The 16,293-nt window shown below is 38.7% G+C and overlaps 1 protein-coding gene across 13 annotated transcripts in view; it reads right to left on the bottom strand.

The window, feature by feature from the left end:
* The window catches only part of TANK (TRAF family member associated NFKB activator), a 40,945-nt gene extending 26,157 nt beyond the window's left edge, over positions 1-14,788 (bottom strand). For 3 of the 13 annotated variants that reach the window (XM_034426121.3, XM_034426168.3, XM_034426176.3), the window contains exons 1-2: positions 12,896-14,788; positions 765-923 (exon numbers count right to left, since the gene is read on the bottom strand). In XM_034426121.3, the coding sequence (XP_034282012.1) occupies positions 765-863 (99 nt within the window). In that variant the 5' untranslated portion in view covers positions 864-923; positions 12,896-14,788. Of the gene's footprint in view, positions 1-764; positions 924-3,487; positions 3,633-5,280; positions 5,567-6,752; positions 6,852-11,829; positions 11,988-12,895 lie in introns of those variants that run through there. The other 10 variants (XM_034426131.3, XM_087881957.1, XM_034426159.3 and 7 more) reach the window with 8 other exon arrangements.
* Between the last annotated feature and the right edge of the window lie 1,505 nt (positions 14,789-16,293).

Below are 16,293 nucleotides of genomic sequence, written 5' to 3'. Positions count from 1 at the left end.
TCTGTCTATATCTATCTATCTATCTATCTATCTATCTATCTATCTATCTATCTATCTATCTATCTATTTCTCCCTCTCTCTCTCTCTACCATATATTTAATACAGTGCAGATATTTTTAAAAAATTATATAACTTTCCTTCAAACCATGTGTTACATACTATTTAAAAATACATATATAAGATTAATAATTTTGTGGTGTGCCACAGAACTATTGCTCTATATTCAATATTGCGCCATGGATTGAAATAGGTTGAGAAACACTGAACTAGACTATATTTTTAAATTTAACACTACTTTATAGTTCATTTCATCTTTACCTTCTGTAATACAAAGCTACCAGCAAAAAAACCCCCAAAACCAAAACATTTCACATGCTATTTCTTCACTGTTTCCTCATGCAAATGTGGGAGACTTCTTTTCCTACTATCAAGCTCCTGACTATCTGTCTCCTTGCAAGCACAGCATCCTTTGACAAAGGCAATCCTAGAGGCCACTGGTGGTACATGTCATAACTGCCTAAGAGTTGAAAGAGAAAGGCAAACTATCCTTGATGGATACAAAATTCAATTTCATAAACAAACTATATTTATCATGGCACAGCTTCATAACCTGTGAGTGCATGATTTTGGCAGATAATCAACACAGCATTATTGAACTACACAATATTTCTGTTGGGTGGGAAATCTAGGTTGCCCTTTTTTTCAGAAGCAATCCTAAAGGAAATCTTAACTTGTAAGGTTAGATACTAAAAACATAAACGTACCTTTTGCTTTAGTTCTTTTCTAGCAAAATCTCTCTCCATACACGCCTGTCGAAATGCTTCGTATGCCTTATTAAGCTGCTCTGCAATATTTTTATCCATACTTCCCAGCAATATTTCATCACTGATGAGATTATGAATGCAGCAGATCTGGTTAAATTACTTTAGGAAAAAAAAGGAAAAATATTGGTTATTGTAGTAGATTATTTTTGCTGCTTGTCCAAAGAAAAAAGCAACTAATGGAGCAATGTGGTGAATCCCCATTCGACACTATTTGGATTTTTTTTTCCTAGGGGGGTTGCTCCCCCCTTCACTTTTAATTTGAGGATCTCTTTTTAACATTGATACATTGATATTCCAGGTACAAGTAGTCCTCGACTTACGACCACAATTGAGCCCAAAATTTCTTTTGCTAAGTGAAACAGTTTTAAGTGAATTTTGCTCCATTTTACGACCTTTCTTGCCACAGTTGTTAAATGAATCACTGCAGTTGTTAAGTGAGCCACACGGTTGTTAAGTGAATCTGGCTTCCCCTTTGACTGCTTGTCAGAAGGTCGCAAAAGGTGATGACATGACCCCGGGACGCTGCAACCGTCATAAATGTGAGTCAGTTGTCAAGCAGCAGAATGTAAACCACGTGACCATGGGGATGCTGAAACGGTCATAAGTGTGGAAAAGGGTCATAAATCGCTTTTTTCAGTGCCATTGGAACTTTGAATGGTTACTAAGTCAAGGTCTACCTGTAATGCATGAAAGAAACACACAGCTACTATGAATTCAGTAACCACAGATAATGCTTTTAAATGAATTTGGATTACATAAATTATAGATGCATGTTCCATGTAGATGCAAGTATTTATTCAAGCTAGCTCACTCTAAGACAGTGGTTCTCAACCTGTGGGTTGGGACCCCTTTGGGGGTCGAACAACCCTTTCACAGGGGTCACCTAAGACCATCGGAAAACACATATTTTCAATGGTTTTAGGAATAATTTTATGGTTGGGGGTCACCACAACATGAGGAACTGTATTAAAGGGTCGCAGCATTAGGAAGGTTGAGAACCACTGCTCTAAGAGTTCAATTCTGAGCGGCTCAAGGTTGACTCAGCCTTCCATCCTTCTGAGGTCAGTAAAATGAGGACCCAGATTGTTGGGGGCAATATGCTGACTCTCTAAACCGCTTAGAGAGGGCTGTAAAGCACTGTGAAGCAGTATATAAGTAAGTTCTATTGCTAAGTTCTATAAAGCAAGCTTTCTGGCAACCCACTAAAACAGTCCAAAAGGCAGTAACATCTCCCCTTGTCCAATCATCCCTGCTTCCTCCAGAAAGAAACAAAAAAGCTACAAACAAGCCATCTATATTGTTTGTTAACCTGTATTTCTTTATTGTGTGAGGATGCTCTTTGTGCATGCTCACCGAAGCAATAGTGGTCTCCCTGTTTTGCTGCTAGGAGTTAGCAGGAAGTGGTGGATGTGTGTATGCAGGTGAGACTGGCCACTCAGGTGAACATCATCTTGCATGCATCATGGGAGTTTCCAGATGGGTGAAGGGGAGATCCTGGTAGTGTGGGATCAGGTGGGTGGAGCTGTGGCAACTCCTCTGCTTTTGCCGTATGCCTTTGGCCTCTCATCCCCCAGTGAGAAAGGGGGCTAGAAGAAGCTGCTAGTACATTGCTGAGAGCTGAGACATCCCATGGTGATGGGAGAAAGAAGAAGTAAGAGGAGGTTGGAATGGAAGGGATGTGTGGGAAGCCCTGGTAGAGTAGCTAAGAACAGCAAAATACTGCACAATTGAAGACTCATTATGGGGCCATGGAATGGAATGAGTGAAGAGCTTGGGCAGGTTCATGAGGGAGAGAATTATGGGCTATAACTGAAGAGATTACTTGAGTCCAGGGGAGGGGATAGCATGAGAAAGAAGGTGACTCCATCTTAATTATGCTAAGTATAAACTGAGTTGGAGAATTTCTTTGGCAGGCTTTTATGATTTTGTTACATTATCCTACAACCAATAAAGTTATTTCCAGGTTCTTTTTTCTGAGCTTGTCATCCTCACAGGACCAGACAGGTTGTTACAGACGGATGCTTACAGGCATGGCAGCCAGAAATAATGCCAGGAATGTTACCATGGTGGGCAGCCATGCATACATTGGGTATCCTGGGAGGGACAGAAATACTGCCATTGGCAAGGAAGAGGGAAGGAAGGATCAGGCTAAATAGCCTAGTGCTATTCCTCTCAAATCTCCCTCTTAGACCAGCCAGTATTTCTGTCTTATTTCACCCCAAGCAGTATTTATAGATCTTTGTGAATGCTTTTCATTTTGTTTTGCATGTTCGATGTATAAATGAATGCCCTTTAATAACTCCACAGTCCCCCAAGGAGTCCATGGCCCACATTTTGGGAACCACCACAAATATTTAAGGCTGAAGTCATCATCTATTTTTCTGGAAGATCAGTAGGGCTGATTTATTGCTTAAGCCAGCGGTCTCCAACTTTGTGGCACCAGGAACCGGTTTCATGGTAAACAATTTTTCCTCAGACCAGGGTAGTGGTGGTTTCTCATGCAACATAGATCCTGAGCATGCACAGATGAAGCTTTGCTCATTCATCTGCTGCTTACGTGGCCTAGTTCCTAATAGGTCTCGAACTGGTATCAGTCTGCGGCCTGGGGATTGGGGATTGCTGGTTTAAGCCATGAAGGTAAGTGTGTAGTTTGGGCATATTACCTTGTGTGAATACAGCCATTTGTGGTTTATTTAAGAAATCATAATTAAGCAAACCCTGGCTTATGAACCAGGTCAGAAAGATGCAAGATTTGCAAGAGTTTGAATCCAGAATGTGCATGATTTGCAACATGTTGCCCTTTTCTGGAAAACAAAAATGAAAAAGCTTGATATGCATTCAGATCCTAAGACACCACTGTATCTTTCTTTTGAAAAGCTGAAGTGATAAGGAAAAAGAGCATTAGTTACTGCTAGAAAGCTTATAGGAAGAGAGCAAGAAAAAGTAAAAAGGAGAGAATTTATTCCAAAGGAAACAGTTGGAAGATCCTTTTCTTTAATCAAAAGGTCCATCGAGCCCAGCAATTTGTTTTCTAATGGTAATTAATAAGAGTTGATATTTAAAAAGTTATAAACAAAGGAAAAACCCAACATCAAATTGTCATAGGCACACCACCCTTTGCCACAGTCTTTAATGTTTAGATCTAGCAATCTATATATAGACTGTTTATTTATAAAAAAGTTATTTTTCTTTTGAAAATGGTACTCAATGACTAATGTAATTATACAGTTTAATTAAATTAAAAGAGTATTAAAAATCATAAAAAAGAGAATGACCTGATTAAAACTCTCTTCAACAATCCAATAAACACTTAAATTAATAGAAACATCTCTATTAACAGAGAAAGAAATAGACCAATCTTGGAGACACATTTCAAGACTTGGGAAAAACCATTCAAAAGGCCTTTCTTAATTTTCCCACTAAGTGTGACTTTAAAAAGTCAGTGGAGGAAAAAAAATGTTTTCCCAAAAAACCTTAAACATCTAGATAAATTCATGAGATGAAAAAGCAGTGTTTCAAGTTAATTTAATCCAAGTCACATATGCCTTAAAAGTTACAATGAGGGTACCTTATAAACAGACTGATAAATATTGAAACTGGGCTATCCAAGAAGCCATCTGTAATTTGCAATTTACAAAATCCTTTGCTATTACAATGGGCTGTCTTTTGAATTATTGAATTTTGAGACAATTTAACTTGCTAACTAAAAGCAGTCAAATATAATTTCCCATTTAATATTACCCTATTACAGTAAAACTTATAATGGAATAAAAATTGTTAAAAATCGAAAAGTGTTATTTTAAACCTTAAATGATCAGTGGACAAAGCACTTAAGATATTTATCTATTAGCTAAGCCTGTTTGCAGCACGCTACCATGTGACAACACAAATACAAGATGTAGTGTGAATATGTAAGGAAAATACTCAAGTTGCCACTATAATTCTTTTAAAATATGAGACCATCTAATGCAATACCAGTAATGAAGGTTACTATGGACTGGAACATTCCTTATTCCCTGTGTAGATCAAAATGTTGCACTGTTCTCTTTAACCACATTTTTAATGCTAGTTGAAAAACCAAAACCAATTATCTTTCCTCAGATTTCATACCAAACAAACAAGAACAGCTTCCAGAACATAATTAATTAAATGTGACAAATTTCTAATTTAAACAGAGTCAACTTTGGCACCAGCATTCTTTTGCTTCCCTATTTATCATTGAGGGAAAACTATTTTTTTAAGGAGTCCTTACTCACTCCTGCTCAGATCCTTTGCATTCATTTTAGCTGAAACATAATGGTTTATAGATTTCTAATAGTGCATTCCCAAGCCAGTTAACTCATAAGCGTCACCAAACTTAAGGAATCTACTGCAATTTGTAGGCTCAAGGTGGTTGCTTAAGAGATTTGAGTTTCCAGCTTTTAATCGCTTATCTGAATCGCTTGACAGAACTCACAAAAGGCCAAAGAGTTAATTCCAGTCGACTCCATCCATTGTGCAACCATCCTGAAGGAGTGGGATCTGAATGAAAGGCCAAAAATTACTCAGTATTTTTGTTGCAGAGGACTAATCAAGTGCTTCACTTGATTGGGCTAAAATGAACTCTTCCCTCTTGTAAGACTGAGAAGACATATTGACCTTACTGCCGACGTCTCCTGTTTCTATACTCTTTCATGGTCCAGCAATGCTCATGTTAATTCAAAAGTGAGCCCCACTGAATCCCTTGAGAAAAAGGTACAGGATTAGAGCCCTAGGGAACTATTAATTCTATATTTATGACAACTGTTGCCATGGTGTTATATTTCTACAACTGCTGAGCTTTCCAACCCAACAGTAGCCAAATGTGTCAGAGTTTGATAAATGTCACAAATTGGCATTCACACCATAATGGGGGGACGGGGGACGACTATAAAGACATTTGCGTTGTTCTGCCAAATGTTGTGTCTTCAAAATGGGAATGAGAGCATCTTCTTAATAATTAATGCATCAGGTCACTCAGCCAGGCAGGACTAGAGCTAGGGAGAGAAATGGATGCTTGGCCTTGATTATGGCAGTTGCTTCGCAGGGCTTCCATGTTAGGTATCGGTACTTCCTTTTAAAAATTTTTTGAAATAAACAAGGGAGCATAAAATATACTCTTTGGGAGAAAAATAGATTTTTTAAAAAAAGAATGTGCAAATATAGTACAGGTAATCCTTGACTTGCAACAGTTTATTTAGTGACCATTTAGTGATCATTCGAAGTTACAGTGGCATTGAAAAAAAAGTGACTTACAACCTTTATGCACACTTACAACCATCACAGCATCCCCAGGGTCACGTGATCAAAATTCAGACATTTGGCAAGTGTCCCGGGGTCATGTGATCCCCTTTTGTGACCTTCTGACAAGCAAAGTCAATGGGGAAGCCAGGTTCACTGAACAACTGTGTTACTAACTGAATAACTGCAGTGATTCACTTAACAACTGAGGCAAGAAAGGTCGTATAATGGGGCAAAATTCATTTAAGAACTGTCTCGCTTAGCAACAGAAACTTTGTGCTCAGTTGTGGTTGTAAGTCGAGGACTACCTGTACACAATCTGTGGGCATTGTTTCTTCTTGAAAGCATCCAAACTTATATTTTGTCACAGGAATCAACATTGGAGGTAAAGGAGGGGGAGGATTTAGGGGGCCTTGAAGATCACAACAGGAGGCCATAGCTTCCAAGTCGCCTTCCCATCCTTTTGAGGGAAATAACTGATCCCAACGCAGAGATCAAGGACCAAGAACTATTGATAGGACAGGCAGCTCCCCAATATGAATTATATATGCATAGAAAATAAACTACACACCTGTCTAGAAAATACAAATCTCAAAGCAATATGCGTGTGATGGGTTACATTTATACTATATGAAAGGAAGCTGAAGGTGCAGGCTTGTATCTGCTCACCTCCCTACCCCCTTGAAAATAATGTCCAAGCCTTGCTCACAGATTGCCCAAGTGGGTTTGGAAACTTTTCCATGGAATCTGCAAGAACTTGATGAGATTCTGTGAGAGTTTAAAGACAAACCAAAAGTTATTTCTCAAGAATAACAATCATATCCCAATCACTGAACTTTGATTTGCTTGGTTGAAACATCAGCCTCCTATTGTGTAACTAGAATTGTGTAATTCTAGTTTTAATTTTTGTATGCTGAAATCTTTAATTTTCCATTTAAAATAACAGAGTTTCTCAACTGTGGCAACTTTAAGAAGTGTGACCTTTAACTCCCAGAATTCTCCAGCCAGCATGCTTAAGTCACTCATCTTAAAATTGCCAAGATTGAGGAACATTGACTTAAGAATGGATAGACTTTCTGGGACAGTAATTGGTGCATCCAATTTCATGAAATACATAAAGTTGCATAAATAAGTTATAGTGAACATAATTTTATTCTCAATTTTCTGGCATTAGAGCTTTGTCTCTTAATCAGGGATTCTTTTTTCTTAACTAACTGGTTCCATAGCCTGTAAAAGTTTGAAAATCCCTGTTGTAAAAGCATCCCAAAAGTGCTTTTTCAAAAGGCAACTGGATTTCCTTTGTTTTTCGCTGAACACGTTTCGTTCTCATTCAAGAAATGATGTAATGGATTAAAACTTTGCTGGAGGTGGGTTTAGATGCCATATCAGTTGCAATTCAATACAAATGAATCAAATGGGGAAAAAGTTATCTGGGATTTAACCGCATTGACCTCAGAGATTAGTAAACAGATGTGAGATGGCAGTGGAAGTCTTTAAAACAGTTTTTCGAAACAGGATTTCTGGTTGTGTTGGAGTTCAATTTCCATAATTCTCATCTGGCATCAGCAAAAGATGATGTTAGCTATAAATGGCAGAAATCAAAGTCCCATCCCTCTGGAGGGTACCCAGTTGAGAAAGGTTGCTTTGAAAACCATCTAAAACTAAGTCAATGAAGATTCTCAGTCATCCAGGTAGAGTTGTCTGGAAGTTGAGTCGTGGCAATTGGACTTCTTTTTGGTTTGAAACAATTCACTGTTTATTCAAGTTTTATCTAACCCAAGACTGAAGAAGCTACTCGAATAAGCAACAAAGCAAAGAAGTCCAGTTGCTCAACTTCCAGACATCTAAAATTAAATCATTATGCAGGAAAATCAGAAGCAGAGTCAAAACAGTTATCCAACACAATTAAAAATTGAAAAGGAAGCTGCCTTCTGTACCAGATCCAAAAACTCACTTCTCTTAATCAGTAATTGTTTGACCCCTGAAGAATTATTACTATACAGTATTCAGATAATGGGAATAATAGAAATATTGTAGCTACACTGCATTAACTTGAATGATTGGAAAACTTTCTTGAAAGACTGGATTCTTTTCTAAATTTATTGTTTCACGGAGCTTCCTTTAAAAAAATGCTAGACAACTGTGCCAATGCAGCTTTTTAAATAGGTAAGACCATCAGAAATAGAAGTGGAAGACAGTTCTCCAAAATAATAATCCAAATTAGACTTAGTGAGATCCTGGTGAAACATTTATCATTTTTAACCTCATTTTCCCCATTCCTTTCAAAGGTATGAATAGTAATTTAAACAGAAAAGTGGCTGATTTTTATATTTCATGCCATGAAATGAATATTATTTGGGGTCACATCTGTCCACTTAAAGTATGTTATTTAATGTGCATTGATGCATGCAATGCTGTTTTGAAGCTGCCTCATAATTATCTTAAAAATACCTATGCACTGCTTAGCAAATTATTGCAAGTTGTCTTGAAGAAATAAAAAGAAGCAATTCTTACCACAAGCTACTGAAAACCTAGGACACCCCCCTCCAGTCTCAGTTATAAGGGACAGATAAGACCCATATAGAAAAGTAATGGGTGCATTACAAAATAATGCTTTTCATTATTTCATTTTTAGCACATTGTCTAATATCATAGGACAATTTTATGAGCATCCTTAAGGATACTCTTTTTTAAAAAATAACTTCATCGTTTTTGAGATACACTATTCCAAGAAAGGTACATTGCTTGCAACAAAAATCAAAGTCAACATAAACTAGAGATTCAATCATCTGGAAAAGAAATATGGAGAAGGATTTTTCCATACTGCCATAGCTTTCGAACATGTTTGGACCGTAAGCATCAACAGATCATCTCATTCCCAGAAAATTGCCCCAAATCTTGCAAGTTCACTAAATGCTGCATGATTTTATTAAGCAAGACTTCTAAAACTCTAAAAGAAATTGAATGAAATTTCAGCATTCTCACTTGAGAAATGTTTAGAATGTTTAGAAAATGTTTTTAATTTAATTGTTAGGGTTTCTTTCTTTCTTTTTTTTTTTTGGTAGGAAATGAATATTCTGTAATGTGCTATGCAGAGTTGCCATTCTGGGGTCAGCCTTTTTTCCCTTGAAACATGAGTATTCTTTTAAAGAAAAGCTCCACAACCTGTCCCATTGGCCAGCAAAGAAAAAATTATCTCTTTCTTTAAAGAAATGGAAGATTTGTCCTGTCAGAATCTCTACTCCCGAGCTACTTAGGAGTAGCTTTTTTTTTTTTGTTCAAGTCAACAACATAAAAATACAAATACTGTTATTTATAACAAAGAATATAAGGAATGTGTACCATACCAAAGCTCACCAACAAAGAGAAGTACACAAAATAGAGAGAAATATTTCACTGGATTCACCAGCTCATTGAACCAGAGGAAAAGATAATACCTGAATATCCAAGTAGCTCATTGAGATGCAAAACCAGACAGAAGAAAAAAAAAACCCACACCAATGCAAAGAAGTATGGAAAGAAGAATGGCAGTGTAGGAAAAGCAAACAAACTGAACATCACAGTTAAGAACAGTCTAGTCAATATACATGTAAGCAGTCTACAACTGTTGGACATGGAGCTTGATTCCGATTCTCTATTTAGTCATGAAATTCACAGTTGATTCTGAGCAAGTCAGAATCTCTTAGCTCAGAGAGCTCAAACCCCCTGAATTGTGTTATTCTTCTAAAACCTCTAAAACCTAACATGTAACTGCCACATAACCTCAACAACTATCAAATTGTATGACTGAAGGATGAAATTGTTAATTGAGAGACTGGAGGATGACAAGGACATTGAAATGCATGAGAATGAAATCAGAGTTAGTCTTCATTCTATCTATCATTTTTTGCAATTGTGACTGCCAAGCCTGCCATTTTAAAGCCAGGTTCAGAAGAAGACGTTCCTAAGACAGTTGTGGGGATACAAGGGAACAATCATAAAGGCTACCTAGTACCCAAAGGAAATTGGAGCAATGATTGTATTAATTAGTTTGAAGCTTATTCTACATCCATATACTATATTGCATCTTCTTTGCAGGAATTATGAAATAGAAACTTGCTTAAAAAGATGTTATTTTCTACCATGCATATATGTGTGTGATAACTTTCCTTTTAAAAATATCTAAGATGATCATACTTAACTGAAATTCTTTAATTTTGCATAAAATTAATTATTATAATTAGGAGATACAGCTCTTCTCTTTTGTTCATTGCTGAAAGTAATTCTGACATGTTTTGATAGAATTTAATCCTAGCATCAGAATACAAGCAGGTTTTTACACTCATACACGCTTTACTCATCAGTGTAGTAGTTAAAGTGATAGAATAAAAATCTCACAGAAATTTTTAACTCCTCTACGAAGTTTTCAGCATCTGCATTATTATGACAAATGCTTAAGTCGTTTAACGGTTTAAACAGATACTTTCAATGACCATTTTTCAGAGGCGAGATATTGAATTGGGCGGGGTTCAAAATCACCCAAAGCTTAGTTTGCTTAAAAATGGTGGCTGAACAAGCACATAATATACTAAACTGAAACTAAGCAACCTTGATTATGGCTGAGAATGATAGTTGAGTTCTGTCAGTACCTTTCAGCCCTATCTTTTTTCTAATTCTAGATTTGGAGAGAGGAATGGACTTTTTTCAAATAACATAATTCAGGATTTGTCAGTATATACATCATGAATAAACTGGTGTGGTTTGCAACACAATCTGCTGCAATCTTTTCTTGCCACCTGTGCCACCTGTGGCTTTTGTATGTACAGACTCAGCTCTGTTCTTAGACCCACCTTCTAAAGTTGTCAGGCTCTATAGGCAATCCTTGATTTACGACTGTAATTGAGCCTGGAATTATGGACATCGGTGTAGGTCATGCTGCTCATTAACTAGATCACCACACAACTGCACTTGATTTCATTACCTTTTTTGCAGTGGTTGTTAAGTGAATGTGGTGGTCCTTAGGCAAACCCATTGTTTGTTGTGATTTTTTTTTGTTCGAAACCAAATAAATGCCTGCTTCTGGCAAAAAAAGTCATAAATCATGATCACATGACCAAGGGATGCTGCAAACAGCCATAAATGTGGGCCTGTTGCCAAGCGCCCAAAATGTGATCAATCTGATTGCGGTTGGGCAAACCACTTCCAAAATCTTGCCATGAAAACTGTGGGGATTTGTCTAGAGGACAGTTGCTAGAAATCATTACTGACTGGAAGGCACCATACGTACATTAAAAAAAAAGTCAGTTGATTGTAGATTTTAGAAGGAAAGGCATAGCATTTTCATCTTGAGGAGCAGACTAATGTTCTTGAATTCAAGGGGGGGGGAAGCTACACTTGCATATCATATTCAGAAAGCAATCAGAGCATATTTTACCCTGTTCTTCGCATGAATCTAACTAAAATGGATTCCCATCACTTTAAAGGAGTTTTCTTCTAAATTAATGTACATGAATACAGAAATGTGAACCTAGCTCTTTTAGTTAAAACCTATGATTAAAGGTTCATAAAGGTGCATATGATTTAAAATAAAAATAATTCCCACTGATTTCAACAGAACCATGATGTTTGTTTAGCTGTGGCTTCTCCAAAACCACTCACAATTGACTGCACTCAGAGAACATAATAAATAGGATACAAAATGTATGGCTGGATTCACACACCACACTAAACTTCTTAGCAAGCAATTAATTCGACTTAGTTCTGTTACTTTCAGGAAATAAGTGTTCACTGGATGATCGTGAAAAGGCTTCAGCAGTGTAATTTCCACCTCTCTTGACACCACAAAGATGGAAACTTTTCATTAAGGGAAACTGGAAGGAAGAACTTCACAGCCTTCAGGGTTTCTATTCCAGTTCGCAATCCAATCTAGGGAGAAAGAGCAGACTGGTTTCCCAAATACTCGCCCTTTGGAATTTCTCGGAGTTTCCCAATTAAAAACCAAAACAAAAAACAACTTCCACGGTCTGGGGTTCAAGGCTTCCGGAACAGGAAGTTTTCTCCGGTCCTCGGCCCTTCCGCAATTGGGTTGTAAACACCCGGAGGTTACGAGACACCCAAATGTGTTTTGTGTGTTACTTATAAGAGGAAACGAATCGGTGATTTCTTTGCTCCAGGTATAACTGGTTTTAGACAAAGCAGCCACTCCAGCCGCCTCTCCCACCCCCCACTTGAGCCTCCGGGTACTTTTCCGCCTTTGTGAGAAAAATCTTATGAATGACAGGACGCGCGGAAATCCACAACCCCTTGTTGGCGTTGTGACCCCAAAAGGCCCTGGCAAACAATGGCAAAAACCGGCCAGGAAAACACAGGACGCGGGTTAAGCCGCATCTCCTTCGCCCAACACACCAAATCGGGAGCGCTCCTCGCTACCCGGATTAGGGGAGACGGACCAGAAAGAAAGCTTGTTTGTTTACAACCGCCCGGTTAGAGGTCCGAAGGCAGCTTTCGAAATGCAGCTAGATAAAGTTTTTTTTTTTTGTTTGTTTGTTTTCCTGTGTGAAGAGATTGCCCATCAAAAGCTAAGAAGTCCCGGGAAGGGCTTAAAAATGGAAAGAAAAACGGAAGCAGAATTGCTAGCTGAAGTATAAAGAAGTGGGGTGGGGAAAAGAGAAAGAAACTTTGGGGGGAGCCGAGAGGAAAAGAACTTGGGTGCTAATGTGGCTTGGAGGAAAAAAAAGCGTAGCGATACAGTGAAAAAAGCGTCGGCGAAAAGTTGCGGGCTCGGCCGCTTAAGCGGGCGATCTCTGACTTATAAAAGGCGAGAAGAAACTTACGAAGCCCCCACCGTGATCGGCTACGCGCTCCGAGCGCCTCGGAGCAAGACCGAAACTCCGACGCGCCACCCAGGAACAGAGCGAACTTCCTGCTGAGCCGCCGCCATGTGATCCGCCGCGTACAAGCCCTGCCAGCTCTCGGCAGCTGGGCTAGCTCGGCGGGGGTGGCAGGGACGTGGATCTCGGCCTTGCTTGCCGCCCTCCCCGCGGGCTTCCCTGGTTCCCCGACGGGCTCTTCTCTGCCTGTCCTAGGCGGAGAAAGAGGGCAAAATGGGCTCTTTCTCGCAGCTTTCCCTCGCCCGTCTTCTTGCCTCTGCCTGGGCAGCCCGGTGCAGGGGGAACTTTTCCCGCCGGGAGAGGAAGGGGCGGCCGGGGGGGCCTGCTGGTTTCCCGAGCGGGAAGCGAGGGAAAAACAAAAGTGGTAGGAAGAGCCTCTGCCCGTGGTTTGCCCGCCCGCACCGGGAGAATTGGGTTGCTGCTACTGCTGCTGCGCCCCGGTCGCTCCACCGCCTAGCGAGAGGTTGAAGCCGACAACAGGAAGGTCGTCGGCCTTGCGCTCCTCCTTGCGGCTGCCTTCTCTGTTTCCCCTGTGAGAGAAACGGGTAATTCTCCCTTTGGCCTCTCGGAATACAAGGTCGGGGGACCACCCGGAAATCCTCCCAATCTTTCCCTAGGCAATATCAAACAATCGGAAAAACACCCTGTAAGAAAGCACAGCATTACGACATTATTGTGTGCAATACAATCGGTTGTTGTATTCAGGAAAAGTCCAGCATTTTAGTTGAACTGAGGCCACTTTTATCTTCCAGCTAATATACAGTGGTTGGGAAGAGCACAGCTTAATCCTGTTCCATATCCAGAGAATAGCAGGAGGCAGTGATCCAAATGTGCAAATCAAGCAGTACCCTAGTTACTAATTTCTAAATTAAGCTGCAGGGAAGTGCCCACCATAATGGACATCTAGAACCTTGCATATGTAGAAGTTGTTGCTTACCCTGACAGTTATTTGTTCCACCTATCATATCTGGCCTACAAAAATCTGGATGACCACCAGATAGCAGGCCATGGGTAGAGATTTCTGTTATTTCTGCTACCCTGGAACAGTTGTTGGAATATTTGAAACCAGCACAACTGTCCTTGTCTCAGTTTTATGGGTTTGGACCTCCTATTGAACTATAAATTGGTATCAAACATACTGAACCTTACGGGGATAGGGGTTGTACATCATACTAGAGTTAAGATTTAGCTGGCTATGATTTAGTGATTTCTGCAGATGTAGAACATCATAGGTGAACATTTACCAGTCAAGACTATTGACATTTTCAGTATTTCCCATTAATACTAGTTTGGTGGCTGATAGTGACTTACTTGTTATACTTTAATTGCAACATAAAGACTAAACATTTGGACACTGCCTTGTATAAAGCTTTATTTTATTATATTGATGGCTAAATATTTGGCTTCTGCAACAGATATGTAAAAAAAATAAGTGTATCTCTGATAACCAGAAAAGCTAGTAATGCTGCCTTTGCAGGAAGGAGGGAAACAGATGGATCACAGACAGATTCAGTTGGAAATAAGGGAAACTGCTCAACTTTCATATATGTTTGCAGCCTACCTTGCTTGCTGCAACAGAATCCTGAGAAAATTAAGCCCGTCTTGATTGGCAGATCTTATGGCGGCCTAAAGTGGAACAATTCTGCTCTTCTGTGATCTAAAACCATTACTCCTGTTTTACTGAAGAAAACAGGAGGTTATAGTTGATGCCATTAGAACAAACAAGACCATATATAGATTTTGGAAAGATTTTTAACAAGGAAGAGAATCTTACCACAGAAAAAACTCTTATCCTCTATCAAAGTTGTGTAGATGTATATTTTGCAAAAAAAAAAGGAAAAAGGAAAAGACTTTGGTGTGTTATCACAAAGCTGCGATGCCTGATACATTATACATAATTATGCATTGATATAATGATTATGTATATTATTGCAAGCTATTGTACAAATGTTAAAGGCACTAAAGTGTAGCCTGGAAAAATAAAAAGAATTTTTAAAATGTATGAACTCTATGTAACAGGTCCATTTTGGAAAAAAAGCGACCAGCAGATTATGTGAATAGCATATCTACTTTTAATTTAGACACTGTTAGGCTTAGAGAAGAGAGAGAACTTTCAAAGCCAGAATTTATTCTTATCCCTTACCAACACCGGATACTTCTAGATGAGCCTTTTCTTGTACCGTTACCCTCCCTTAAACACAAAATTGTATTAGCGAATCTTGTGATATTGTTGAAATTAATGGGTGGGAGACCTCATTCTGTAGAGATGGTTATATTGCTTATTCCCCTAGTAATAATTAAAAGCCAGTCTGGTTGTTCCACATGCTTTAGACATTCACTTGTATCAGCATGAAAGAACTTTTCTATTGTATCATTCTTTCTTTGAAACACTCTCTGCTTTAGAAATTGAGCACGTGCCAACTTTGCTATGGTTGAATAGCAATTGCTGTGAAATGAAAATCTGTTTATTTACCCCCAGCATTTGAGAGCTCATGATGGCATAGCTGAACTAGTTAACAGCCATTGTTTTATTATTCTTGCATTATTTTGATGTGCTTAATCATGTTTCTTAAGATTTTCTTCAGTACCAGAAGAATCATTGCACAAAAGGTAACAATATTTAAAATACATTTTTAAAAAGCTGATTGCCTGTTTTCACAGAACTTCCCTGTTTGTGGATGGTACTCTTGTTACCATAGGTTTTTAGGGGTACTCAGAGGTAGGTTCCTCTGTTCAGGGAAGCATAATTTCCAAGTTAAGATTAGGGGTGAATGCAGGTTAATTTTTTTCTAACTCTGTCTTGTTTTTCATGTAGCAAAACAAAGCATGTTTATTTTGGGTGACAACTAAGTTAAATCTTTACTTGGGTATAATTTAATACTGGGAAGTTTTCTAGGAAACAAATTTGAGTAGCACGAGAAATGTTTCTACTTCTAATGGGCTGAGACTACTGCATTTATACTGATGTTGTCAACATTGAAATACAGTTTCCTTACAGATAAAACTAAGTCACCATTATAAAATGTTTACAGTTTGTTGGGCCCAGCATGATAATAGCTGAACAACAACAACAACAACAACAACAACAACAACAACAACAACAACAAGGCAGCTTTCCTTGGAACAGCTTACATCCTGCAATGATATCTATAACACCATCAAACATCCACATTTGCCTATCCCAGGTCCTTGGAAAGGACTCAATAGGTAGACAAAAATGCCAAATCCAGTTTGAACATCTGGCTGACTCTGTGACAAATCATAAATTAATAATCTATTAATTAATTAGTGTGTTTCGGATTAGTAAATGCTGCCTCGATTTAAAGGAAGAAGTTGAGAAA

This window comes from Pantherophis guttatus, chromosome 1 (genome assembly GCF_059756535.1).
Source record: "Pantherophis guttatus breed Tessera chromosome 1, ASM5975653v1, whole genome shotgun sequence".
Classification (NCBI taxonomy): domain Eukaryota; kingdom Metazoa; phylum Chordata; class Lepidosauria; order Squamata; family Colubridae; genus Pantherophis; species Pantherophis guttatus.
Note: the sequence above shows the minus strand (reverse complement) of the source record. Positions and strands in the feature narration are given on the sequence as shown.